At 42.4% G+C, this 26,015-nt stretch overlaps 1 protein-coding gene across 1 annotated transcript in view; it reads left to right on the top strand.

Moving 5' to 3' along the window:
* Window positions 1-26,015, top strand: part of HYDIN (HYDIN axonemal central pair apparatus protein) — a 367,185-nt gene that overhangs the window by 192,780 nt on the left and 148,390 nt on the right. Inside the window, exons 19-22 of the mRNA XM_047789543.1 lie at window positions 11,188-11,426; window positions 13,863-14,130; window positions 15,852-15,995; window positions 20,812-20,955. Of these exons, the coding sequence (XP_047645499.1) occupies window positions 11,188-11,426; window positions 13,863-14,130; window positions 15,852-15,995; window positions 20,812-20,955 (795 nt within the window). The remainder of the gene's footprint in view (window positions 1-11,187; window positions 11,427-13,862; window positions 14,131-15,851; window positions 15,996-20,811; window positions 20,956-26,015) is intronic.

Genomic DNA, 26,015 nt, shown 5'->3' with positions numbered 1-26,015 from the left:
GAAAGACTTAGATTTTTATGACACTGTATCCTGAGATCTTTTTTATATTTTTTCTTAGATAAAAAGGAAAAGGCAATGAGGCACGCTCAGAGAGGCCCTGAGGTTTCATACTTCACTGATCCATATAGTACAGCGCTCTGTCAAGTGGGAGCTCTAATGCTGCCTCTCTCCTCACTCTTCCCTTGTTTCGCTAAGATTTTGACAGTGAAGCTACTTTGCAAAACATAAAACATTTTTATTGATGAATACATGCGTTCTTCCATATCAAAGAAAAGTGGCTTATTAGCAAAGAAGTTACTTTAGAAATTTCAAATCCATTCACTTTCTGATTCTTTAGCTCCTTAGAGCTTATTTACTCATGTGTTTGCACAGGTCCTTCCTGAGGATGATTTATTTATTCAAAAAATATTTGTGTCTTCTTATTACACAAATAATGTTCTTCTAGAACAAACAGAAGTTAAAGAAAAAAAAAATCACTCAGCGTGCCACCCTGAAGAAAACCACTGTTAAATTTTTTTAATGGTGTTTTAGATTTTATTTTTTCATTTTTTTCATTTTTAAAATTTTTTTATTTTTTAATGGTTTTTACTTTTTCCACCCTAGCTGGTTTATAGTGTTCTGTTAATTTTCTACAGTACAGCAAAGAGACCCAGCCACACATAAGTGTATACATTCTTTTTCTCGCATTATCCTCCATCATGCTCCATCCTAAGTGACTAGATATAATTCCCAGTGCTATACAGCTGGATCTCATGGACCGCTGTTAAATTTTTGGTATGCGTCTTCCAAAACTTGGCTGTGCAGGTGTGTCTGTCTGTAGATTGCTGCCTCCCACTATTTCGTTACAGGCTATTTTCATTCATCAATGTAGTGTCATCCGTCTTGATGTGAATTATTAAGGAATATTCCTGTGCAGATCATTTTCAGTGACTGAATTTGTTACATTATTTCACTCCACCACCGTTGATTTAACTAATCCCCTAGGTGGCTTCTGGTTTTTCTCCAATTTAAACAATTCTCACGTCCTAGTCCTATTTGCTGCTCCTGACTTTAACTGTTTCCTTAAACGAAATTCCTAGAAAGGCAGTTGCTGGGTCAAATGGCATGAACATAACTAAGAGCCTCAATACATCTTTGGAAATTATCGCCCAGAAAAGGTGTTTTGTTTGTTTTGCATAATCTGGCAGATGAAAAAAATGTTGTGTTGATGGTTGAGTCTGTGTTTCTTGGGCTTGCTGGTGATGCTGAACATTTCTCATACACTGACCCATAAATACTTGTTTTTGAGCATCTTCCCCATGCCTGGTACTAACTGTGCTAACTGAAAGGAGAGACATAAAAATAAATAGAATGATCTCTTTCTTCAAAGAATTTACAATCTCAAAAAAAGAAATGGATACAAAAACAGCACCGTGTGCTATGTTATATATAAGCACAGAGGAGGAAGTGGCTAATTCTTCCATAAACTTAAAAGTGTTCACAGGAAGGCATTCCAGTTGTGGCTCAGTGGTAACGAACCCAGCTATTTTCCGTGAGGAACGTGGGTTTGATCCCTGGCCTTGCTCAGTGGGTTAAGGATCCGGTGTTGCTGTGAGCTGTGGTATAGGTCACAGACACAGCTGGATATGGCATTGTCATGGCTATGGTGGAGGCTGGCAGGTACAGCTTTGATTCAGCCTCTAGCCTGGGGACTTCCATATGCCACAGGTATGGCTCTGAAAAAAAAAATATTCGTAGGTAGGCACATTTGAGCGGAAAACTGAGGGATAAGGAGGAGGACCAGGAGTGGGGTGTACCTTTCCACAGGGATGAGGTACAGCACACTTGGGAAGACCCAATGTGGCTGAAGCCAAGGGTGTGCATTGGAAATTGATGGTGCCTGGGAGTTAAGCCTGGAAAAGTGCCTTGGGGCCCATGATGAAGAATTTGGAATAGATCCTCAGGGCCAGAGGCTCCTATCAGTGTTGATTGCAGGCTCTTGTTTCACACAGAAAAGATGACAAATAACCACCAGGTTTAGGGTCCCTGAACTTTGGATATTGTATGTGAGTTGGGATATGTGTTTGAGTGTATGTGTATGGATAGTGTGGTGGTAGGGGTGTGTGGGGCGGGAGTGCTTTTTCTGTGGAGGGGTTCCATAGCTTTCTCAAAGGGAGAGAAATAGTCAGACCACGAATCCAGACATTGGAGAGCCATCCAGAATCTGCAGCGGCAGAGGCACAGGCTCAGGTGTGTGAAAGAGATTCGTGTCAACAAGACCAACTGGGGAGGGCACACGCAGGAAGAACTGGACGGGAAGTTTTGAAAGAAACCACCAATTGGGGAGTATTTACTCCGCGGTAGACAAAGGGCTCGATGCGCAGCACCCATTTTATTTCATCTTCAGGTAACACAGATTTAACAGATGAGAACCCCGAAACCTAGATTTTTTTAAAATAGTCCCAAGTTGCGTGATGACAAATAGCAGAATCCACAGCTGATCAGCAGGTCACTTAAGCCCCTTCCTTTAATCATGAGGCTCTCTGCCTCTCTTATCAAGTTCTGGCACCATTTCTTTTGTACTTCCTCTCCTAACATGGAGTTAATTATTTGAGGCAGCAAAGTGACTCATTTCAAGGCAGAGAACCGTATGACTAGAGATACCATTTAGAGGACGAAAAGGAGAAGGGCCTCAGTGACTGTTCATTGTTCTTGTTCCACAAAGAACTGATCATCTGCTGAGATAATAGCATAAATCCAAAGAAATCCCTCACTCTGCACTTTGGTTCCTGTTGTTATTTGTGTCCTCTCCTTCCACGGAAGGAAATTCCAGCAGATTTCAACGGGCAGATGAGTCATTTTGGAGAAAAGGGCACAGTGCTGTTTCCTTCAAGCTTCATGGTCATTAGCAGTGCGGGACAGGAGGTCTGCCTGGGTGTCCTCGCTCCCGTTGATTGTTGAAACAACATGTGAAAACCCTGTCTTTTGTGGCAAGTATTACATACATGATAGGGTAACTTTTATACGCTCAGGCTGTTTTACCTCGGGACCTGAGCGCTTCCTAAGAAGTGCACAGGTGCCTTCTTGTCAAATAAAAAGATAAGTGTAACCTCAGGGAGAAGGAGGACGTAAGACTAATTACCCGTGTACCTGGGATTCCACATTGCAAGAGATCACAATTTTTCCATCTTTCACACAGTCATACACACTTACACATAGCGACTTCCTGGGCTGTCTGTGTTGTTCCTGGGCTGCTGTCATGACTCAGGCCCATGTGCATGGAAAATATAGAAGCACCTCTTGCTGAAATTTTGGTGGCAACCTTAGGGAAGCTAATTTTTATCATCAATGGAACAAATATATGAAACCTGGTATTAGTTTTCTATTGCTATGTAAACAGTTACTGCAAACTTAGTGATACAATACAAATTTACCACTTCAGTTTCCAAAGGTCAGAAGCCCAGGTATGACTCTGCTGGATCCTCTCCTTAGGAGCTCAGAAGGCTGACATTCGAGGTGCTGGCTGAGCAGCATCCCCTTCCAGAGGCCTGACTTAGGGAAAGGTCCACCTCTGGGCCCCCTCAGGTTTGACAGAGTTTGTTTTCTTACTAGTTGCCAGCCAGGGACTGCTCTCAGCTGCCGAGCCCCCAACAGTTTCCATCGTATAGCACCTCCCATAGACTCCCCTCATGCTTGGCCTCTCCTCCTTAGGAAGAGCCCAATCCCTGCTAAGGGCTCACCTGATAAAGTCAGGCCCACTCAAGATAATCTCCCCTCCTTACTCTCAGCTGACTTAGGACCTTAACTTCATCTGCAAAATCCCTCAGAGCTGTGCCTAGGCTACTGTTTGATTAAATAACTAGGAGAAAATAACCGGACACTGGGAGATGGAGTTCTTGGGACCATCTTAGACTCCTGCTTCCTCTAAACCCTTTATGAGATGCCTCTCCTCTGGCAAGAGTATTGTATGTTAAATGCTTTCCTGGCATCCATCCTTATTTTCTCAGTTTTGTAATGTATTTTAGGGGAAAACCCTATTGAATCCATAATTATATGTCATGTAGGCTATTTTAGGCTCTTGGTAAAATGATGACAATAGTTGTGATTTATGGGGACTTACCAAACACTATTCTGAGTTTTATATGCATCACCTCATTTAACCATCAACTCTGTGCAGGAGGTTCTGTCAGTATCAGAGCTACAGATGGGAAAACTGAGGCTAGGCACAGTTAAGTAAACTGCGCAGTGTCTGACAGCTGCAAAGTGGCAGATCTGAGACTCAAACTATGACAACTCATTTCCTTCAGAGCCCTCCTTCCTAACCCATCAGTCATTGTGTTGCTGTATTGTGATTTTGAAAGGGTTACCGAATGTCCTCCATACGTATGATTATCATTCATCCATTCTTTATTTAGTCACATTTGCCATCTAATAACAGAAAGTGTGACCTAGACCAAGTCCTCCCTAAAAACAAAAGACACCCCTAAAAGCCAGATACCAAGAGGACCCAAGGTGAGTGTGGTTTAGAGCCTGACTTTTGATAAGGGTGGTCCAATACCTTTAGCAGATGGCTCTTTAATGTGCTTTGTTCTAGGATCCTAGGATATACTTTGCTGTCTGGTTTTATGCCAACCATTGATTAATAAGCTTAATCAAAAAGAAAACTCATCAATTCAGCCCTGGAGAGGAACTTTAGGTCTTCCTTCCAAAGCAGCCAACCTATGTCAGCAGGAATCAGAATAGAAATGGTACCCATCCATTGAAAACTAATGCCCCCTGACTTGAAATAGCACTTATGCTGGTGACACCTTCTCTTTATGGTGGACGGAGGGTTGACCTATGCTACGGGCTAGAAGAGGAAAATAAATGGTTAGAACAGGAAAGATGACATTGACAATTCTGTCTTCTGAAAGGCATTTGTTTTTTTTAACAAATGAAGGACAAAAATGGCATTGATTTATGTTTTAATTGTAGGCTGGGCCTCATAAATGAATAAACTATATGGAGTGCTCGAGGTCACATATTTGGGAAGAAGGGCAAACCGAGTAAGATGATTCTGCCTAGAACATTTTTATTATTTATTATTTTATTATTTCTAGCTGCCCTTCCATTTGTCCTAACAGCAGGTGGATAAAACCTCCAGGCCTACAATTCCCATAGGAGTTGAAATACCAAGTTCTACTCCTACCGTGTTCTGGTGGAGTGAACTCTTTACTTCCAAGCTCTGAGGTCTAAGGCAGTTGGGGTGAGATCTGAGGACAGCAGACTGAACCAACAAGGTAGCTTCTGCAGAGAGCAGTTCACCATGGCCGCCATCCTATACTCTTGAACCCTGAGCAGGTGGCATTTCCTGGCTTCCTTTAAAGTTAGGTGTGGCTGCATGACTGAGTTCTGGCCAGCGATGTATACCACTTCCAGGCTTGGTGCATAAAATCTTAGCATACGACCCTCTATTCTCTTTCTTCTTTCATTGGCCAGGCAGATGTCAATGTCCAGACTAGCTTAGAAGCCATAAATTAAACATGTCAGAATCTGCTTAGCTGGGGTCTTTGAATGTCTGAATGGAACAGAGGCCCATCCTCACTCCTGCCACCGACTGGAATGCATGTGAACCAGAAATAAGCATCAATTGTATTAAGCCGTTGAGCATCAGGGATCTTTCCGTGTTAGCAGCTGGCATTACTTTATCTCAGTTAGTAGCCTGGAATCAAAAAACCAAAAATAAGACAAGTGGTTCTAAGGAAGGAAAAGGGCTGGTTACTCAAGCATGGGAAATCTATATCCATGTTTACTTTGTGTAGGTCAGACTGAAAATGATGTGTCAAAGACCCCTATTTATTGTAATGAAAATTGATGAAATGAAACTATAATGACCCAGTTAAAATATCTGTAGAGGAGTTCCCGTTTTGGCTCAGTGGTTAATGAATCCGACTAGGTACCATGAGGTTGTGGGTTTGATCCCTGGCCTTGCTCAGTGGGTTAAGGATCTGGCATTGCCGTGAGTTGTGGTGTAGGTCACAGATGTGGCTCAGATCTGGTGTTGCTGGCGGCTACAGCCCCGATTGGACCCCTAGCCTGGGAATCTCCATGTGCCTCAGGAGCGGCCCTGGAAAATAAAATTTAATTTGCATGTATAGCTCTCTAGAGCTCACTTTTGTGTTCTTTTCTATGAGTAATATGTCAGAGGATTATTAGTATTTGCACTTATAACTGTGCATTTAGGCTGCTATAACAAGGTACCAGTAGACTGGATAGCTTCTAAATAACACTAATTTATTTCTCCCAATCCCAAGTCTCCCAGTGCCAGAGGCTGCGACTCCAAGATCAGCATGCCAGCCGGTGGGGCTCTGGTGAGGGACCTCTTCTAGACTGAAGACCAGTGACTTCTCACTGTATCCTCACGTGACAGAGAGCCAAACAGAGGAAGAATGTCTTTGATGACTCTTCTAAAGGCACTAATCCCATTCATGAGAGCTCCACCTCATGACCTCTCCAAATCCTGATCACCTCTCAAAGGTCCCACCTCCTGACCAGTACATTGAGGGTAAGGTTTCAACATGAATTTGAGGGACACACAACCATTCAGTCCATAACATTCCATCCCGGCTCTTCCAAACTGATGTTCTTCTCACATGCAAAATCCATTCATTTCATCCCGACAGTGCCCACCCCCCCAAGTCTTACCTTGTTCCAGGATCGCCTCTAAAGTCCAGAGTCTCCTCTAAATGTCACTTAAGTCAGGTATGAGTGAGACTGAGGGTCCATCCATCCTGAGGTAAAATTCTTCTCCAGCTGTGAACCTGTGAAGCCAAACAAGTTATTTGCTTTGGGGGCTGTTTAGATGAAATCGGTATATTTTGCATGTGAGAAAGGCATGAATTTGGGGACCCTGGGGCAGAGTGTCATGGACTGAGGGTTCATATTCCTCCAAAAATCATAGGTTGAAACCTTACCCTCCAATGTCATGGTATCAGGACGCAGGGCCTTGGGAGGTGCTTAGGGTTGGATGAGATCCTAAGGGTAGAGTCCTCATGATGGGATTCGTGCCCTCATAAGGGTCAGAAGAGAGCTCGCCTCCTCTGCTCTGCTCTCTGCCCTTGTGAGTCATCAGTCTCCAGTCTGGAAGAGGGCCCTCACCTGAACGCAACCATGCTGGCACCCTAATCTCGGACTTACGGCCTCTGAAGTTAAGAAGTAAATTTTTACCATTTATCAGCCACCCAGTCAGTGGATGGAACTTTGTTACAGTAGCCGCAGCTGACTAAGATAGATAGCGGTGCTGAGAGTAGGGTACCACTGTAACAATGCCTACAAACGTGACAGCGGCTTTGGAACTGGGTAATGGGCTGAGGCTGTAAGAGTTTTGACATGCGTGCCAGAAGAAGCCTGCAGCCGTGACTGGACTATCACTGTTTTTTAAAGTAGTGGATAAGTTAGGAAGATGCCAAGTAATTATTTATTTGAACCTAGGCATGAGCAGAATATAGTGACATTCTACCTTTGCAGTTTCTCTTACCAACACTAATTGAGCTATAATCCCCCAAATTAAATGTATGAGGATCATTATCTTTTTGTTGCTAATATTTTAAAATAAAATTAGACACAAATACAGGCTAACGTTCTGGAAAGACAGACTTTGCTTACTGTTTTCTCAATATTTTAGTACTCCACTAGAGCTAATTTACTATGAGTAGAAAAGTTTGAGAGAAATTTTGGAAAAACAGTTTGAGTCTTACAAGCATCAACATTTCCTTCAGCAAGTGTCCTCTAAATAAAGATAATTAGCATGCAAATATCCCATCTCAGCCCTGGTTTATCTAGTGTAGTATTTAATGCTTATTTTCTTTTCTGTCTATGTCTCTAGACATGTCGCATAAAAGATAATGAATAATAATAGGATTCTTGACTTAAAGCTATAATTTCCATTAATACCAAAATTAAAATTTCCTCATCATCACTCATCTGCATCCTCTTTAAAAACAGTTTATCATCTTGAGAACCGTTCTTATTTGTTTATTTAATTTATTTAAAATTTTAAAAGCAGTTGATTTCTGGTTCCATGTAGATTTTCAAACCAAGAGGAAATGTAATTAGCATTGGTCTGTGGAATAGGATTTTCCTCACTTGTTAATTGGGAAATTGGCTTTTAGGTTTAAATATTAGATTCTCCTTGTTCAAGTACTTATGAGCCTTTCCCCAAGAGAGTGACCATTCAGGGCTCACTGACCAAATCCAGTGTCTGAATCTGCACTGGGACCAGACCTGGATTTAGGTGACAATCCAAGGCACTGCCCTCCTGTGACAGTCAGCCTGGTTGAAATCTCTAACTCTTGCCTGCAAATTGCAACCTACAGTCTTGTTTACAGCTGTCATCAATTCTATTCCAAAGTTGGTATATGCTTGTCAGGACGTTTCTGACCTGTAGCTTTGCATTGTACCTCAGCCCTCATAGAGCTTACATGTGTTTTTACGTTTCTTTCTTTGCTCTTGCTGGAAAAAGCACACCATAGAAATGAAATAGACTGGAATGCCCTCTCAAATCCATCCCCCAGAGTGTATTTTACATTTGTTTTTCAGTTATTTTCTTCTATGTGCTTATCTTTAGAGGGCTTATTCTGAGCTTCCTTACTCAGAAGAGTATGAGGAGCTAAGGACAAGACATGAGGGAATAATCAAACTCTTCTTCTCTGAAGTGGCGGGTTCGGTTTTGCCTCTCTGTTATTGTCCTGGAAGTTTCTAAATGATCACTATACCTCTTCTCTTTCCAGCCTTTTCCCAATGTATTCTTAGTCATCACTAAATTTTTCTATGATTATCAATCCTTATAAATATTTCTTAGGAATTTCTTCCCCAAAGTAAAACAGGACTGTTCAATTGATTTAAATGACACAGCAATCAAAATAGGGATATGATGCTTTGCCTTAATTTTGAGATAATTGTTTATAAATGAAATTAGTGTAGAAAAAAACCTGAATTTTATAAACCAATAGCATAATATAGTAAGGGATCACACTACCTGATAATTAAGCCCAATTTCACATTTAGGCAGAAAAGAAAATGTATATGGTGCAAGTTGTCATACAGTCTAAGAGTTTCAATATCTTCTGCTCTAGGAAAGCATCTTGTTCTTTAGATTTCCCTGAGGTACGTTCACCCCAGCCTCCTCCTGACTTGCATTTTGTTGTTTACAAGTTGATCTCTCTGAATGTCATTACTGTCAGCTTCTTGGGGACACAGAATGTACTTTGAATATTTTTATGTCTCCCACAACATGCGCGCGGACCTTAGAAAAATTGAATGTGTATTTGCTGTATTTACTTGAAAAGTCCTAAAAACCGTTTGCTTACCAAATTTGCAGATGACTAAGAATGACTAAGAAAAATAGCTAAAAGTCCAAATGTCATAATCAGGATTTTAAAGTATCTCAATAGGCCGAAAAAGTCTAAAAAGAAACATAAATAATAAAACCTGAATTCAAAAAGAAACAAAACAATGAAGTTAATAGCATAATAGATGTATTTAACAGTGAATTAGCACACAGATGAAGAAAGAATTAGTGAACTGGAAACTAGCTCCAAAGAAATCATGAGAGTAAAAGACTGGAAAATGCAAACGAAGACTGAGATAAGAAGAGGCTACACTAGTAAAGTCATACCCATATATAATAGAGTAATACAAGGAAAAGAGAAAGAATGAGGCAGAAAAAAATATTTAAACACATGATGGTTGAGCATTCTTCAGAAATAAAAGATATAAAACCATGGATTCTAGAAGAATAGCAAATTACAAACAGGATATACAAATAAGCTATAATTAGACACACTGTAGTGAACCTGCATTATAATCAATCAAATTCAAGGAGAAAAAAATCTTAAAAACAGCCTGATAAAATAGATTACAACAAAGAAAACAAAATTTATATTTTTAGATTAAATTAGTTATAGCGTTGTCATTTTTTATTATTTGACACTTTAACCAAATTTTTAACTTTGGAGCCTGATTGTGCCATGTGGAAAGCTGGATTCTAAAGCTTTCTTCTAAAGCTGGATTCAGGATTTAAAGGGCTGTTAAGCAAAAGAGGGTGATTCAGTTTATTCTATTTAGCTCCAAGGAAGTAGACCAAGTACCAGTGTATGGAAGGTAGTAAAGAAAAAAAAAAATATATATATATATATACTTAATGTAAAGAAGAAATAGCAATTTAGCTTGTTAAAACTCATTTTTTACCTAAGTTACTTACTTTTAGATAAGAATTCTCTAACATCAAAGGATTTGATTAAAAGAATTTGAATTCATCTAACAAATATTTATTAAGCATTTACTATGTACTAGGCACAGTAATAGATACTGGGGATAGATCAGTGAACAACAGTAACAAAAAGACAACAATCCCTTCTACAGAGAGATTATACTGTAGTGCAGGGGACAGAAGCATGATAAGTCATTGCTGCACCGTGTTAAAAAAGGGGAAAAAATAGAACAGGGTAAAGGAGATCAGGAGTAGTTGGGGGAAGGTTTACAATTTAAAAAGTGATGATCAGAGTAGCTTTCATTGAGAGATATTGTTTGGCTAAAGACCTTAGGGTTTCCTCCTTTTCCTGAGGGTTAGCTATGAGGATCTAAGCAGTTAAAGGGAATGGATTGGTAAGGGTCACTTCCAAGTCTATAATTTAGTCCTATAACACACTTCAAAATAACTCTGGAATTCTAGCGAATGAGATTCTGATTATTATGAAATGGTAGAAATCAGGATGACTTCCTCTATTGTGTTTATTAATGAAAGCTGTTCATCCCTACTTTAGCATTATAGAAACTTTGCCCTTGAAAAACCATTTCTTTTAAAAATTCCAAATTCCAGGGGGGATCTTGTACCTTCTGTTGGTATCTCAGAATTTGGAGGTTAGAGCTGATAATTACTATAAGCTTGTTAGAGAACTGAGCTGTCATCTTGAGAAAGAGATGTAAAGAATTTTCACAGAGCATTCAAAGGTAGAATTAGAGGTTTGCTCTTCAGAATCATATTGCTTTTTGGAAGAAAAAAAAAAGGAAAAGCCAACAAACACCCAGCTGCTTTGATTCAAATAAATAATGTTTGTCTCTGATGTTGAGTTCTACAGTGCCATCCATTTGAAGTATAGAGGGCTTTGACATGTGCAGAATGAAAAGCCAAGAATATCTTCACTGTTAACTTGTGGTTTTGTGTTTCAGGCACACAAAAAATCCCATTGGACGATTGAACCCAAGGAAGGCAAGGTTCCCCCGGAAAGTGATGTTGAGCTGACACTGACCGCCAACCTGAACGACATACTGACCTTCAAAGACACAGTCATTTTGGACATTGAAAATAGCAACACCTACCAGATTCCTGTCCAGGCTTCAGGAATTGGCTCCACGATTGTTACAGATAAGCCCTTTGCTCCAGAACTCAATTTGGGAGCACATTTTAGGTAAGGAAATATCATGGACCAATTTTTATACGTATCAGATACGTTGCATAAGCTGAGCACCACCTCTACTTTGGAAAATTATTTTTAGGTAGACAGACCCAGCCTCCCAAGCCCTTCCCCCTCCAGATGGGTACATCAGGCACCGTAAGACATGTCCTGGTCATATCTTGGTTACTTTTTTCAAGCTGTATCCCTCTACACTAGAGAAGGGATAACTTATAAGGACGGCCTTCTTCTCTAGAACTTATAGTGGCTTTTCTTTGACAAATTTAGAATCTCAACCATGATTTCTCTTCTTTGGTTCCAATACACTAATTATTCTTTTCCATGAATACAGAAAATACAGATGCATCTTAGTGGTAACCTAAGTAGGGTATAACCAGGAAGGTAAAAATGTATTATAATATATCTTATCAGGTGGTAACAAACCCAACTAGTATCCATGAGGATACAGGTTTATCCCTAACCCCACTCTGTGTGTTAAGGATCCAGTGCTGCCGTGAGCTGCAGTGTAGGTTGTAGACATGGTTCAGATCCCATGTTGCTGTTGCTGTGTCTGTGGTGTAGGCCAGTGGCTATAGCTCTGATTTGATCCCTAGCCTGAGATCTTCCATATGTCATGGATGCAGCCCTAGAAAGAAGCAAAAAAAAAAAAATTCTCCTCTCCTCCCACGCATTGACTGTAAGCTAGGGCATTTCATCATTGCATACCATGCCTCTGTTCTCAAGTTTTTTGTTAAGCACATTCAAATATAGTTATAGAAAACAATATACTGCAAGCCAGACTGAATTGCATGTTCTCCTTAATCTATAGTGTCAAATAGCCCCAAAGGATATCCTGACACTTGCCTGGAATTGGAGGGTTAGCTGATAGTTCTCTATGAATATAGAAACAACCTGTAGCCTTTAGCTGCCAATTTTCACTCTGCCTAAACCTTATCACTCTTCTTCTTGACGGAAAATCATGATGCCAGCAATCTCCAAAAGAATCATAAAAAGCAGGAGTGGGAAAAACTGCCTATTTCTATAAATGAAGTGCTATTGGAACACAGCCATGCCCATTCATGTGCATGTATTTCCTGTGGCTTCTTTCACGCTACAATGGAGAGTTGAGTCATGGTGACAGCACATGTAGCCCAAAAGGTCTAACATATTCATTACTCAATCCTTGATAAGAAAAGTTTGCCAACCTTTTCAGCCTCAAAGTCTAAATGAATACCCATATGCCATCCCTTCTCATGGCATATTTTTGGACAACTCCCTTAAATATTCAGAGCTTCTGTTTCTTCAATAAAATGGGACTAAATCAATAAAATGGAAGTAAATATAATTATGATTATTGGGTAGCTATGATGATTAAAAGATATACTATGAATAAGTGAGAGACCCTGCCTAATTTATAAAATAGCAGGTATTATTTATTGTTTCCCCCTGAAACCTACCCTTAGTTGTGAAGTCAAACTACAGAGTAAATGACTGTACCTGACAACTGGCAAATTCTCCTTATTTTTTAACCAAGCTTCAACTTGCTTATTGAAGATGCTATCTTTTCAAAGGAGGGGCAGGTGGGATGAAAACTCAAAGCCCCAAAATAAATAAATAAATAAAAACTGTCCTGAGATGTGTTTTTTCCCTGAAAAGAAAAAGAACATTTTTAAAGTGAGCTTATATATCAGTAAAAAAAAAAAAAATTATATATAAAACCACCTCCAATGCCTTAAGAAATCTCATTGTCTAGCAAAGAGCCAGAAAGTACAGAAGTCCTTAAAAATATTTGTGGAATAGAAGAAGGAAGGAAAGGAGGGAGGGAGGAAGGAAGAATAGTAGCATCTTTAAAGTATGTTAGTCTGAGAAAAATGACCAATCCAGCTGGTGTTCTGATCCATTACAGTCGTCTTGACCTTTAGTGAGGCCTAGAGGATAGTGTTGTTTCTCTTTGACGTTCCCTTCCCCTTGAGTCCATCACGAGACATTTCACTAGTCACTAGATATTTACTCAACACAATGGGAAACGTGCTTCTCCTCCAGTAGGGATTTTGCTTTCACTCCCTGGAACCATCTCCCATAAACTGAAGTGGTTTTCCCATGAACGGTGTCCATGTGTGCTGTGGCAGTTTAACCTGCTGAGAAAGACTGGGGATGGGTGAGGCTGCTTCCCCACGGCCCCTTCCCGTGCCCCGGTGATGGCAATGCAGGGGCCAAACTCAAGGCCTTGACTCAAATCTAATGACCCCATGAGTAGGTGGACCTTGCTTCATGACTGTGATAGCTCCTAGGGGCATCACCCTTTAGCCTTCCTATATTTAGAAATAAAACAACACCAAGAAAAGGTCTGTTTGGTTGTTCACTTTTTAACTACTTCCAGAGGGCTAAGTCCCAAGGGTGTCGTGATAAACAGAAGTTAAGTCCTCTCAATCCCTGCCTCGTCTTTTCCAGCCTGGACACCTATTATTACCGCTTCAAGCTGACCAACAAAGGACGTCGGGTCCAACAGTTGTTCTGGATGAATGAAAATTTCTGTCCCCAGGAAAGGCAGAGCAAGAAGGGCCTGGCCAGGAAGGGACCTTCAAAAAGCCATCCCCAGTGCTCCCAGGCATCCAGGACTCCTCAGAGCCCCGTGTTTCAGCTCCACCCCATCAGGATGGAGCTGTGCCCAGGCCAGACCATCGATGTCATACTTGAAGGCTATTCTGCTAGCCCTGGGGTAAGAGGACAGCACGTTTGGAAGCTCTTTTTCTCCTAAATAAACCTTTGCTCTATTTCTCCGGAGTCCCTGGACCTTGATCTGAAGAAAGGATGTGGTTTCTCAGGGATTGCCAATAGCACTGAGTTACCATGGCAGCACCCACTGCTTTCAAGGTTCAGCTCTGCTGAGTGTTGTTTCCACAGCTACCATGAACCCCATCTTAAAATACCATGTAAAGCAGGTTCTCCTCCCCAGAGTCAACAAAGCCAGCAAGTCTGTGGTAGAGGGACATGCAGCATTCAGCCAAAGCTCAGCCTCCTGTTAACACATCAGTATTCATGTAATATTTATTCACAAAAAGATATATTTATAGATACTGTCGCTGCCTCTCCCATCCAGGCATCGGGATAACCTTGGTTCCTTCTCTCTCAGCCTGACACGACACGTATCACATTTATGATCATCGTCTTTCTATGTATTGATAGAAGAGCCGTGCTTATTATCTTCAGCAGCTCTGATATTTTGTTCCTATTTACATTACCACCATTCTGCTTAAAACATTTAGGCAGATCCAAACCATGTGTCTGTTTATTCTCATACCCTCATGGAATTCCATCAAAAACCTAAAAGGAAGTCTTCTGTAATCACGCACAAGCCTCTTCACAAAGACAGACTGTGTGAATGAGAACCAGTGCTTACCTGAGCTCTTGCTAATGTTCCCTAAATTAGGAGGTAATGCTATACTTTCTGCCCTTGAAATAGGAAACAGTAAGAATTTGTCTCCCATCTGACAAGATGGGAAAGCTGGTGCATATCTTCGTTCCTCTAGGGTCACAGGGGGCACTTTGTTTCACTCGCATTGTTTCTTCGTAGAGCATTTTCGGAGAAAACACATCCTCAATTTTTTAAAAAGGTTATCTTCCATTATGAAGTGTATTACGTGCTCTGTCTGTTACTCAGGTCTCAGCCAGCTTCCGTGGAGGAAGTAGCACATGACAAACACCATGCTAGGCACCAAAGGGGCAGAGATGCCTAGAGTGCAGCCCCTCATCTCCGGACACTGCTTGTTGAAGGAGCCTGTTTTCAGTGTTGTTATCAAGAGCTGGCTGTATTTTTAAACACACCCAAGCTGAACTTCCAGGTTCTAAATTCAATTTTAGCTTTGCTGAAAGCTTTCCTGACTGTTCATCCACGTTCTGCTACACAACTGAGAATAGACTTGAATTAATTAACATCTGAAACCTGAACTCTCTTCCGTACAGGCCATTCACAATATAAATTAACTTTGGGTCCTTTCTTCTTTATGAGAATTTATGCCTCTTGGGTCCAAAGAAATATTACTTACCCTACATGGTTTTTAAATATTCAAATGTGAAAAGCAAAACTCTTCCAGCCAGTTTCCAACTAGCTTGATAAGAACAGGTAACTACCAGTGAACTCTAAGCCCTTGAAGGATTTTTTATCTGTGTTGCCCATCCCTGTTTTGCACAGCCAGTCCTTAGTCCTGATGCATAATGGATCGTCTGTACACATGAAACTGACTGTGCCCTCAGCACCAGCCAGAAGTCGACACAGGATCCGTCCTGGACTTGTCTAACCCATCAGACTTTACTTGTGTGACAGAGACCTGTCCCCGACATGCACTGCTCCCAAGACTGTGCTCTTCTCTGGTGTCCCCAGGCAGGCGACTGCGAATCAGTTTGCTGACTGTCACAAATGCTGGTATATCTCGTCCGCAGGTCGTCCAAGAGAAGCTGGTGTGCCACTCCACCATCGGGACCCAGAGGGGGCGGAGCCTGGTGATGACCGTGACCGTCACCTGTGAGTTCGTGGCTCCGCTCATCCAGCCGTCCCCCAAGCAGCTCCTGTACCAACTGGAGAAGGTCAGCGGCGCTGTGCCGGGGAGGGCCGGGCGCTCCGGCTGGGGTTCCTTTTGTTCAGAAAGCAAAATTAATGGGGAGCTGATACCCAGCCAATGTTTTTTAAGCTTCAGAGACCAGTACGCATTCATCTCAAAGTTCTGAATCTAGGAGTTCCCGTTGTGGCGCAGTGGTTAACGAATCCGAATAGGAACCATGAGGTTGCGGGTTCGGTCCCTGCCCTCGCTCAGTGGGTTAACGATCCGGCGTTGCCGTGAGCTGTGGTGTAGGTTGCAGACGCGGCTCGGATCCCGCGTTGCTGTGGCTCTGGCGTAGGCCGGTGGTTACAGCTCCGATTCGACCCCTAGCCTGGGCACCTCCATATGCTGCGGGAGCGGCCCAAGAAATAGCAACAACAACAACAACAAGACAAAAAAAAAAAAGAAAAGTTCTGAATCTAAACTTAGATGCCTTTGAAATGTGAGTTGCCGTGGAAATCCTCCTTCCATGAGACGGGGTCTTCCTGTGCACTGAAAACGCATTTTGATCCACCATTTTACGCTAACTTGGTAAAATAAACATCACCGTATAGCAGTGGTTGGAGAAGAACGATTAAGAATTACGATAACCAGTAAGAGTATCTGCCACTTATCGATTGGTAGGTGCTGGGCATCGTTGAGCCGTGCTCCTTCCATACACTTTCCCAGTTGTCCCTCTGGACAGTCTGTGTAGAAGGGTCTGTATCTTTCCCATGAGGAAACTGAGACACAAGTTCAGCTATCTTGTGGATCGCCCAACACTGCTTGAGAATAATCACTTGAACTATTCGATTCACATTCTTTAATGTATATACCTCTAACTGTTCATGACTTTATATGCCACTAAGTATGAGCGATAAGGCAGGGAGGCTCAGAAAAGGGAAGAGATGGGGTGACTGCTGTTCCAGGCAGGTGTCGGGATGGTGAAGAGGAGGGAAGGATACCACAGCAGGGCTGGACCTCCGCCCAGCTTCCAGGCTTCCAGCAGAGAATTAGTTATGTTCGAAACAGGGATGAGTCAAGGACCCCATGTGTGCTGATGATCTGACAGAGTCAAAGCGAGGAGGCTGGTTGAGGTTCCAAACTGTAAACAGACTATTAAAGTTCATTGCAGTGCTGTGAATAAGAGGTATAAGGTAGAATGGGAGCATCTATCAGGAGACGTGACCCTACTTGCACGTGTGTTCATAGACAGCTTCCTCGAGCAAGTGCCTGGAGTTGGGACTTGAAAGACAAATAGAAGTGACTCTGGTGACGAGGGAGGGGGAGTGAATTGTTGTCAGAGAGAACAGACGTAGAAATGGCCTGAACCAGGCAAGAGCTTGGTCGGCGTAAAGAACTGAAAGGCCACCTTAGGCAGGGACCATGCCAAGAATGACATGAGGTCCATCTAGAGAAGTGTGCAGGGGCCAGACATGGCAGGACTGGCCTGCAGGTTCTAAACTTTGGGTTTTGTTCTAGGTGGACGGCTTCAGGGAGGGGAATGACGTGGTCAGATATATTCACTGAAACAGTCCCACTGGCTGCTGAGTGGGTGTTTATTCAGCCCTACCTTGTGCCAGGCACTCTGTTGGTTCATAAGAGGTACAACCATGAGAACAGTCCCTCCCTGATGAACCTCACAGCCAACGGGGAAGACCAAGCACTAAGGAAGCTCCCACGGTGTTATCTCTACAAAAGGAGCGGGTGTCGCAGTGCCTGATTGGTCATAGGGGAACCAACCAGGGTTCTTTTCACTCCTGGAGGCTTGCAGGAGAACGTTCAGGACTGTTTTTCCAGTAGTGCTTTCCATAATGTTCACATGAAACATGCGAGCAATTAATATGAACAATTTCCACACTAGTCATATTAAATAAATATCTCTTCCACAGCCACCGTGGATAAGGTACTCTGTTGGGAGATGGATAAAGGAAATTATAGGTCAGTATGGGAATTAAGATGTACAAATTCTATCCAAATCAGCAAATAATCTTGGAGCAGCTTCAGCGTATTAGGCAGTAAAGACACAGCAGAAGCCGTAGCTTCACAGACTAGTGGGGAATGGAGACATTGAAGCAGTAGGATGAGGGTTTTGGTTACAGGATGCCAGACTAACTGTGACAATCTCCATGAGACATATAAAAAGAAACTACTACAAGAATTCTTGCTACAGTTGTTAAGCTTTCATAGCTGTTTTAAATTCTTCCCATTTTGAGTAACCAGAAAAGATATTTATTGGCGACTGCTGTGCCAAGTTTGGTGGCATCATATTTCCTCTAAATGTAGCTATTCAGAGAAAATTCAGTGAAGATTTATTTAATAGCTATTCTGTGCAAGACATTACAGTCCATGTTAAATATGCAGCGTATTTTCTTATTAGATTTTCTCTGAAGCCCATAAACCCTCATAAAAATGTGTGGGTACTGTTCCTCCTCTTCTCTTTATATCCTTAAGCCTAGTTGTTTTTTTTTTTTTTTTAAGCATATTCTGGCTTAAATGTCTATTGTTTGGATTTAATCACTAGAATAAAATAGCAAATATTTCGAGTATGATAGTGACATCTTAAATTAGGAAAGAAATTGAGTCACAGTACCCTGTTTATTTTTGCCCTTCTCTCCTTCCTCCCAACCATCACAAGTTTGAAATCTGTCTTACTACTGTATTTTTCACTGTTCATTTCCTGCTCACATTTGATCCCTATCAGGGACAGTGAAGAAACGCAAGTTTTGTTACCCAGCATTTCCAAGAGACCTGCTGGGTCTTGGTATTCAGCTTTAATTACGTAACACCCAATTATCCCTTCTGTCTCCTTGTTTTCAGCTCAAGACAGTGTATCTGATTTCGTACATTAGACTATAATGATACCAGCCCTGACTATGGGAAGAATTTTTCGATAACCGTTTGCTCACATTTGATCTACTGTATACCTGTCGTCCCATCCATAAGCCACAGAGAGGAAACCACATCTCTGTGGAATTGAAAAGGTCAATTGAAACTAGCCAGTCACTTTGCTTCATGAAGTCCAGCAGTATATCCTGCCTCCTGATATTTGGCAAGACAAACAAGCTGGAGAGAAGGGGTCATTTTAAAATAGAACCAGTTTTCTGTGCATTGTCTCCTTCTCATCACTAACCTCGACATGGCCTCTCGCCAAAACCAACCAAGTGTGGCTTCCTCACTTCAGAGCTACCTGCGGTGACACAGCAGCCTGGGGGAAGGTCAGCAGTGCTGCTCCATCCCTCCCCAAACTGTAGTTTGCAATCTGAAAGGGTAAGATGGACCCAGTACCTCTATTGCCATGTTAGAGGGGAGGAAGCAGTGGCTGTAACTCGTGGCACATGCCAGACCGAACCTCTGAAAGAACTTTGAGAGTGCACAGGGGGCTGGTGGCAGGAGGCTCAAGCCAACTTTACGGACTGAATATTTGTGTTCCTGCAAAATTAATATAATAAAGCCCTAATTCCTTATACGAGGATGTTGGAGGTGGGGCTTGAGGAGATGACGAGGTCATGGAGGTGGAGCCCTCATGAATAGGATTAGCGCCCTTGTCAGAAGAGACAAGAAAGATGATCTGTCTCGGCCATGTGCGGACCCAGTGCAAAGACAGCCGCCTACAAGTCAGGAAGTGGGCTCTCACCAGATACCAGATATGCTGCCCCCGTGATCCTGGACTCCCCAGCCTCCAGAACTATGAGATATAAGTGGCTGTTGTTTAAACCACCCAGTCTGTGGTATTCGTTATAGCAGCCTGAACTAAGACATGATGGACACTGGGCCCCCAAGCTCACTCAGAGCCAGGGCCTCCAGGAACCGCACTGGAAGAAAGGCTATGCTGGACAAAGAAGCAGAGACAGAGACAAAGTGCCATGTGGAATCAGGAGGATTTAACTGAAATTGGAACGGGGGGGGTGGGTAGGGGGGAGCAAATCGAAACAGAGAAGCCGGGGGAAAGTAGGCTAGAGCTGTTAGAAAAGCCGGGAAATGCAGGGGAGCATGTCTTTGGAGGCCAGAGACTCAGGCTGCCAGTCACCTCCTACTGCTATTAAAGGACCTCCTTTCCAGGGCACAGAGGAGATAATGTGGACCCCAACATCAGATTGAGAAAACTCCAGTCTGACCAGAAATGTCCAGCTCAAGATCCTTTGCTGATGCCTTTTCGAATTGAAATGTGAACTCTGATCTCTCTAGCAGAGTGAAAAGATATTTCCAAATCAACTATTCCAGTGTTACCAGGAAAATTTTACAAGAAATAGTTACGAGCAGGATAGGTATATTTGCGCATTGGGTATTTTAAGCATGAAAAAGTGTTGCATAGAGCAAAATCTTCTATTCATTGTGATGGTACATGGGCTCTTCCATAATTTATCACGTTTTAGGACACTTTGGAAACCTCTATAGTAATAGTTCTGTACAGAGGCATGGCTCGTATAGGCTTTTTTATTATATATATATCAGGCAACCAGAAAGTAAGAAAATCAAATCTGTACTTTCCAGCTTAAGTGGGATCACTTCTCAGTGGTAGATAATCTATATCGATATCCATCTAGATAGATAGAAAATCTCCATATCAATCCCTTGTTGAAATGTAGACAAACCATTTGGAACATATTATCAACTACTGAGAAGTGATCCTTATAACATAGAGAGATATGTATATTATCTATAGCTAGATAAGTAAATAGCTAGAATATAAATCTGTAATCTATAGATATAAATAGAATGCCAGTGCTGCTATTAAAGATGAATATCAGGCTTTGGTTGCTAAAGGCTTACTGTGTTTACCACATGTTGGTTTGTTTCCTCTTTTTTCTCTTTTTTTGTAGAAACCTAACACTCTCCTGGAACCCGCTTACCAGCCCTTGGTCCTGAAGAACATCTCCACCCTGCCCGTGAACCTGTTGCTCTCGACAGGAGGACCCTTTTGGATCTGCGAGACCGATAGATCCTTGCTGCCCAGAACGCCTAAGGTAACTGGACAGAGGATCCCCAACTCTGTATGTGTGACAGGAGGAGGGAGTAGTATTGTTACGCTGCCTGATTGCAGCCCAGAAAGATATAAAGAATCCAGGAAATAAAAAGGAAAAAATAGCACAGACATCGAAAGTGAGTCATAAGTAACTTCCAGCATCAGTGGGTAGGAAAGCTGTTATTAACGCTGTGAGAACTTCCTGTGCATTTTTTATGACCCTTGCCTCCCTGCCCGTCATAACAAAGCTGATCTTTAGCAAACAGTGACTTGCCTCCAAGGACAATAAAGATCTTCTAGTCCCCCTCCAATCTGACCAAACCTCGGTCCTCAAAGTGCCGACTCTAAACCAGCCCAGCCCATCTCCAGATACTGGGAAAGCTGACCTGGGCTGAGGGAGGAGGCTGGGAGCTCACCTGGCCAGCGTCTAGGGCAGGACCCCCTGTTCTCTGAACATCCCTACAAGATTATCCTCGCAATCCCTGCCTGGGCGGGAAGACACCAGAATGGCTGGGCCCTGGGGCAAGGGGCCATGCAGAGTGGAGGTAAAGGAGGATTGAAAGAGAGACCAGACTCACACCCCATGGTGTTTGGGCCCCAGTCTACAGGGACAGCTCACAGAGAGTGGTATAGAGCAGGAAGGGCAGGCCGGCAGCTGCAGCAATTCCAAGGTCTCAGAAGAGGGAGCCTGTGTCTTAAGGACATTTGCTGTAGCCACACTCGGGGAGACAGATATTTGTGGGGGGCAGCAGACAGAGCAGTCCTGCACCGCTACCCTCCCCTGCTCTGCCTCACTGATTCTTGAGTGGGTTATATTCAAGCACGATTTGGGGTGTGTGGGGGGGAACAGCTAAGATCTTTGAACAGAGAAGTAAAAGGAGATGCTCATAAGCAGATGAAAACCGACTGCGTGGGAACCTGTGCAAGGAAGAAAACCCAGAGTACAAACCGCGTGTTCCCTTCAGCCTCCAAGAAATTACAGAGATGGCTTTAAAAAGGGTTCAAGGCCCAGATGCACGTGTTCCAAGAGAAAAGGAAGCATGAACTCACAGAGCAGAGGAAGTCAAAGGAGATGAGATGAGAAAATGAAAACTCAGACGTGAGCAACTCTCTGTCTGGGGGTAGGATAGACCCACTCTTGTCCTTCCTGAAGTATTAATAAGAAAAACATAGAAATGTTCAAAAAGAAAAACACTGAGAACAATCAAATAAAAGGGGAAGAGGACGCGTATAACCACATAATGAAAGATTAAAACAAACTTTAGAGGCTAGAATGAGGAAGGAGTGGGTGGACAAAGGCACAAAAACCTGAGGCCTAGAACATTCTCCAGTGAGGCTGCAAGGAAGTGGGAATCGTTCAGTCCAGGTAGCCTGGGCTTAGGGACAAGCTTGTGAGCAGAGCGCTGACAGCAGATATTCCATGTGTGCCAGAAAGCTGTCCCGGCCGACCCCGCTCAGAAGACGTGGACAGTTAGCTTTTATTCGAAGACAGAAGGATAAATGCTCTGCCCCAAAGAAGCCCATAAAAATGTTCTGGGAAATTTGGCATTTTCTGTGTCAGTGTTGATACCCCAGGATAATCCCTGGTCTCTGAGTTATGTGCACTGCCTGATCATTCCCCTCTTTGCCAAAAATTGTTCTGTAGACCCACCCTGCTGCAAGAATTGAGAAATGGCGGCCTTGCAATGGTTGGGATGCAGGCTGGGTCAGGAACTACAGTATCTTGCAGTAACTCTTGTCGTACAGTTTGACCTTTTTTATGACTTGCAAGAATAATTTAAATAAAAAGCATATAAAATATAATTTTAAAAATAGCTTTTCCACATCAGCAAGGAAAATACCAACAAGCAATAGAAAAATAGGCAAAAGGGAGTTCTCACTGTGGCTCAGTGGAAACGAATCTGACTAGTATCCGTGAAGACGCAGGTTTGATCCCTGGCCTCGCTCAGTTAGTCGGGGATCCAGCATTGCTGTGAGCTGTGGTGTAGGTCACAAACACGGCTTGGATCCCCCATTTCTGTGTCTGTGATGTAGGCCAGCAGCTGTAGCTCTGAGTCAACCCCTGGCCTGGGAACTTCCATAGGCTATGGGTGTGGAAAAAGCAAAAAAAAAAAAAAAATAGGCAAAGGAAATGAACAGAGATTTTACAAAAAGAAGAACATCTCTTAAATATATGAAAATATGCTCAACTTTACTCACGTTAGAGGAAATGCAAATATAAATTAATATGAAAAAACATTTTTTTCCTATCAGATTGGCAAAGAACAAAAATTGGGGAATGCCTTGTGTTAGGGAGAGCACGTGGAAACCGATGTTTCCCTTGTGGTGTCAGGGAGGTGTACCCTGGAAGGCAGTATGGCAGTGGCTTTCCGCTTTTGCAATGCCCATCCCCTTTGACGTAGACATTCCACTCCTAGGAGTGTCCTATAGATGTAGACACAATATGCAAGATGACAAAGATATATACAAAGATATTCATTGAAACATTGACTACAAGAGCAAAAGACTGGGAGCCAGTATCCATCAATAGGAGATTGGCTAAATAAATGACACAGACTTCTATGATGGGGTAAATTCAGCTATTAAAAAGAGGGAGTGAGGGAGTTCCTGTCGTGGCCCAGTGGTATAGAACCTGACTAGGATCCATGAGGACGCAGGTTCAATCCCTGCCCTCGCTCAGTGGGTTAAGGATCTGGTGTTGCCATGAGCTGTGGTATAGGTCACAGACACCACTCAGACCCTATGTTGCTGTGGCTGTGGAGTAGGTCAGCAGCTGCAGCTCCAGTTCGACCCCTAGCCTGGGAATTTCCATATGCCGCGAGTGTGGCCATAAAAAGCAAAAAAAAAAAGGGGGGGGAGTGGTGAGTGAGGCAGCTCCATGTGCACTGATGAGTTATCCCCTGTAGAAAAAGCAAAGTATGGAAAAAGGGCCATAGTATGCTACCACGTGCGTAAAAAATAAAAAACGCATATATGAATGTGATTCTATAGTCATACATTATCTTTATATTCAGACAAAGATAAGATACTTGTGTAACCTTGGTTACCTCAGGGAAGGGGCATTGCTGTCCTGGGTTACAGGAGGAGAGATGGGCACAAAGGTGACCTACTTCTTATTGTTCAATCTTTTCAAAAATAAAAATGAAATTTTTAAAAAAGATTTTTAAAAAATAAGACCACACCTTGCCCTGGCATACAATGATATAAATTATTCAACAGAGAGGCATATCTTAGTTCCCAGTCTTACTGATGGCCGAGGAATCTATGACATCTAAGCAGGAAAGAGAGACTCACTAAGGGAAAATCTTAGACTAACCTTGGACCTCACACTTTCTGATCATTTCTCTTGATCAGAAAGGGATGACAGGAATAACTGGCATCTATATACCATACATTATGGGTCAGGCACTGCTCTGAATACATGGTAAATATATTATCTCATCCTCTTAAAAGAGTTAGGTGCTGTTATTGCCCCTGTTTTACAGACGGAGAGACTGAGATCTAGGAACGCCCAACAACCTTTGCCCAAGTTCACAGAGCTAGTGACTAACAGAGCCAGGCTTTGAACCCGAGCAGTCCGGCCCCAGAGTTCATGATCTTACAGTAAATATCACCTGCATAAGAAAATTCTTTTCAGGAGTTCCCGTCGTGGCGCAGTGGTTAACGAATCCGACTAGGAACCATGAGGTTGCGGGTTCGGTCCCTGCCCTTGCTCAGTGGGTTAAGGGTCCGGCGTTGCCGTGAGCTGTGGTGTAGGTCGCAGACACGGCTCGGATCCCTCGTTGCTGTGGGTCTGGCGTAGGCCGGTGGCTACAGCTCCGACTCGACCCCTAGCCTGGGAACCTCCATATGCCGCGGGAGCGGCCCAAGAAATAGCAAAAAGACAAAAAAAAAAAAAGAAAATTCTTTTCAGGTTTTTCTTTAATTCAAAGATGAATTTTTTTAAAAATAAATTAGTCCAATTCCATTTTCATAAAATTTTATTTATCCATCTTTCATATCTGGACTTAGGTTTTACCAGAAGTGAACTCTGAGAAATAATACCTGGTGAAATCTTAGTTTCTAACTTCTTCATGCTTTTTTATATGAAGTAAAATTTTGTGGATACGTATCATTTCCACAAAGCAACAAAATCCTTCCTCTGGGGGGAAAAAAAATGTTTAAGTCAATTTTCCAAGATGTTTAAACACCAAGCATTATGATACCTAGGGCTCCAGATGCCGTGATCTATAAGAGTGGGTTCCTAATTGTGCCCAGCCACCTGTGCCCAGTGGCTGGTGAGGTTTTCAGAGGAGATTAGCCAACTGAAGAGTCATTACCCTTTCTCTGACTCTTGAATCGGGTGATTGGCTTCATCACCTGAAACCATCTAATCATGTCACTGAAGTGCACAATTAAATACCTGAACCTTGAAACTCAGTGGAGAGGGAAATGCCCTGTAAACAGATTTGCTCCTGTGTGTATTCCTCCCAAATGCTTCAGGGCACTTTGTGCAAAACCAGAAGGTGGCTTTCAAGCTGATTAAATGTGGGAATTAAGTGATTCCTAAAAAAGCCAACTCAGAGCCAGGCTTTCTCTGGGAAAGTGTTTCTGTGGCCTTGGCATCAAGGAACACATGGGGATTTGAGTCAAAGAGAGAAAAGAACAAACACAATCTACTGAACAAACTTTGCACAGCTCTGGAGTGTCATTTTAAGTTGAATAGAAAACAGCAGAACGTGAATAACACTGTGCTTAAGAGTTAGAATTGCAGACGTTAGAAAAAGAAATTAAATTACCTAATCCGTGCCTTTCTGGGTCACCCTCTACAGAGCCCCTTCCCCAGAGCTTTCCAAAACCTTTTAAATTTTTTCTTAAGCAAAGAACTTTTCCCACTTATCCAGGAAGAGCGTTTTACCATCTAATTTATTTTCAGTTAAGAATATTTTTTAATAGTTATTCATTGCAGATTTTCCTTTTACACCTCCTCAATCCTTAGAACCTCATAATGCTGATCAAAATCTCTTCCTTCAAATAATTCCCCTCCAAATTTTTCTTGCTTTCATTTTCAACCATTAAAAA

Source organism: Phacochoerus africanus, chromosome 8, assembly GCF_016906955.1.
Source record: "Phacochoerus africanus isolate WHEZ1 chromosome 8, ROS_Pafr_v1, whole genome shotgun sequence".
NCBI lineage: Eukaryota > Metazoa > Chordata > Mammalia > Artiodactyla > Suidae > Phacochoerus > Phacochoerus africanus.
The sequence above is the reverse complement of the archived record's forward strand: the minus strand, read 5'-3'. Positions and strand labels throughout refer to the sequence as shown.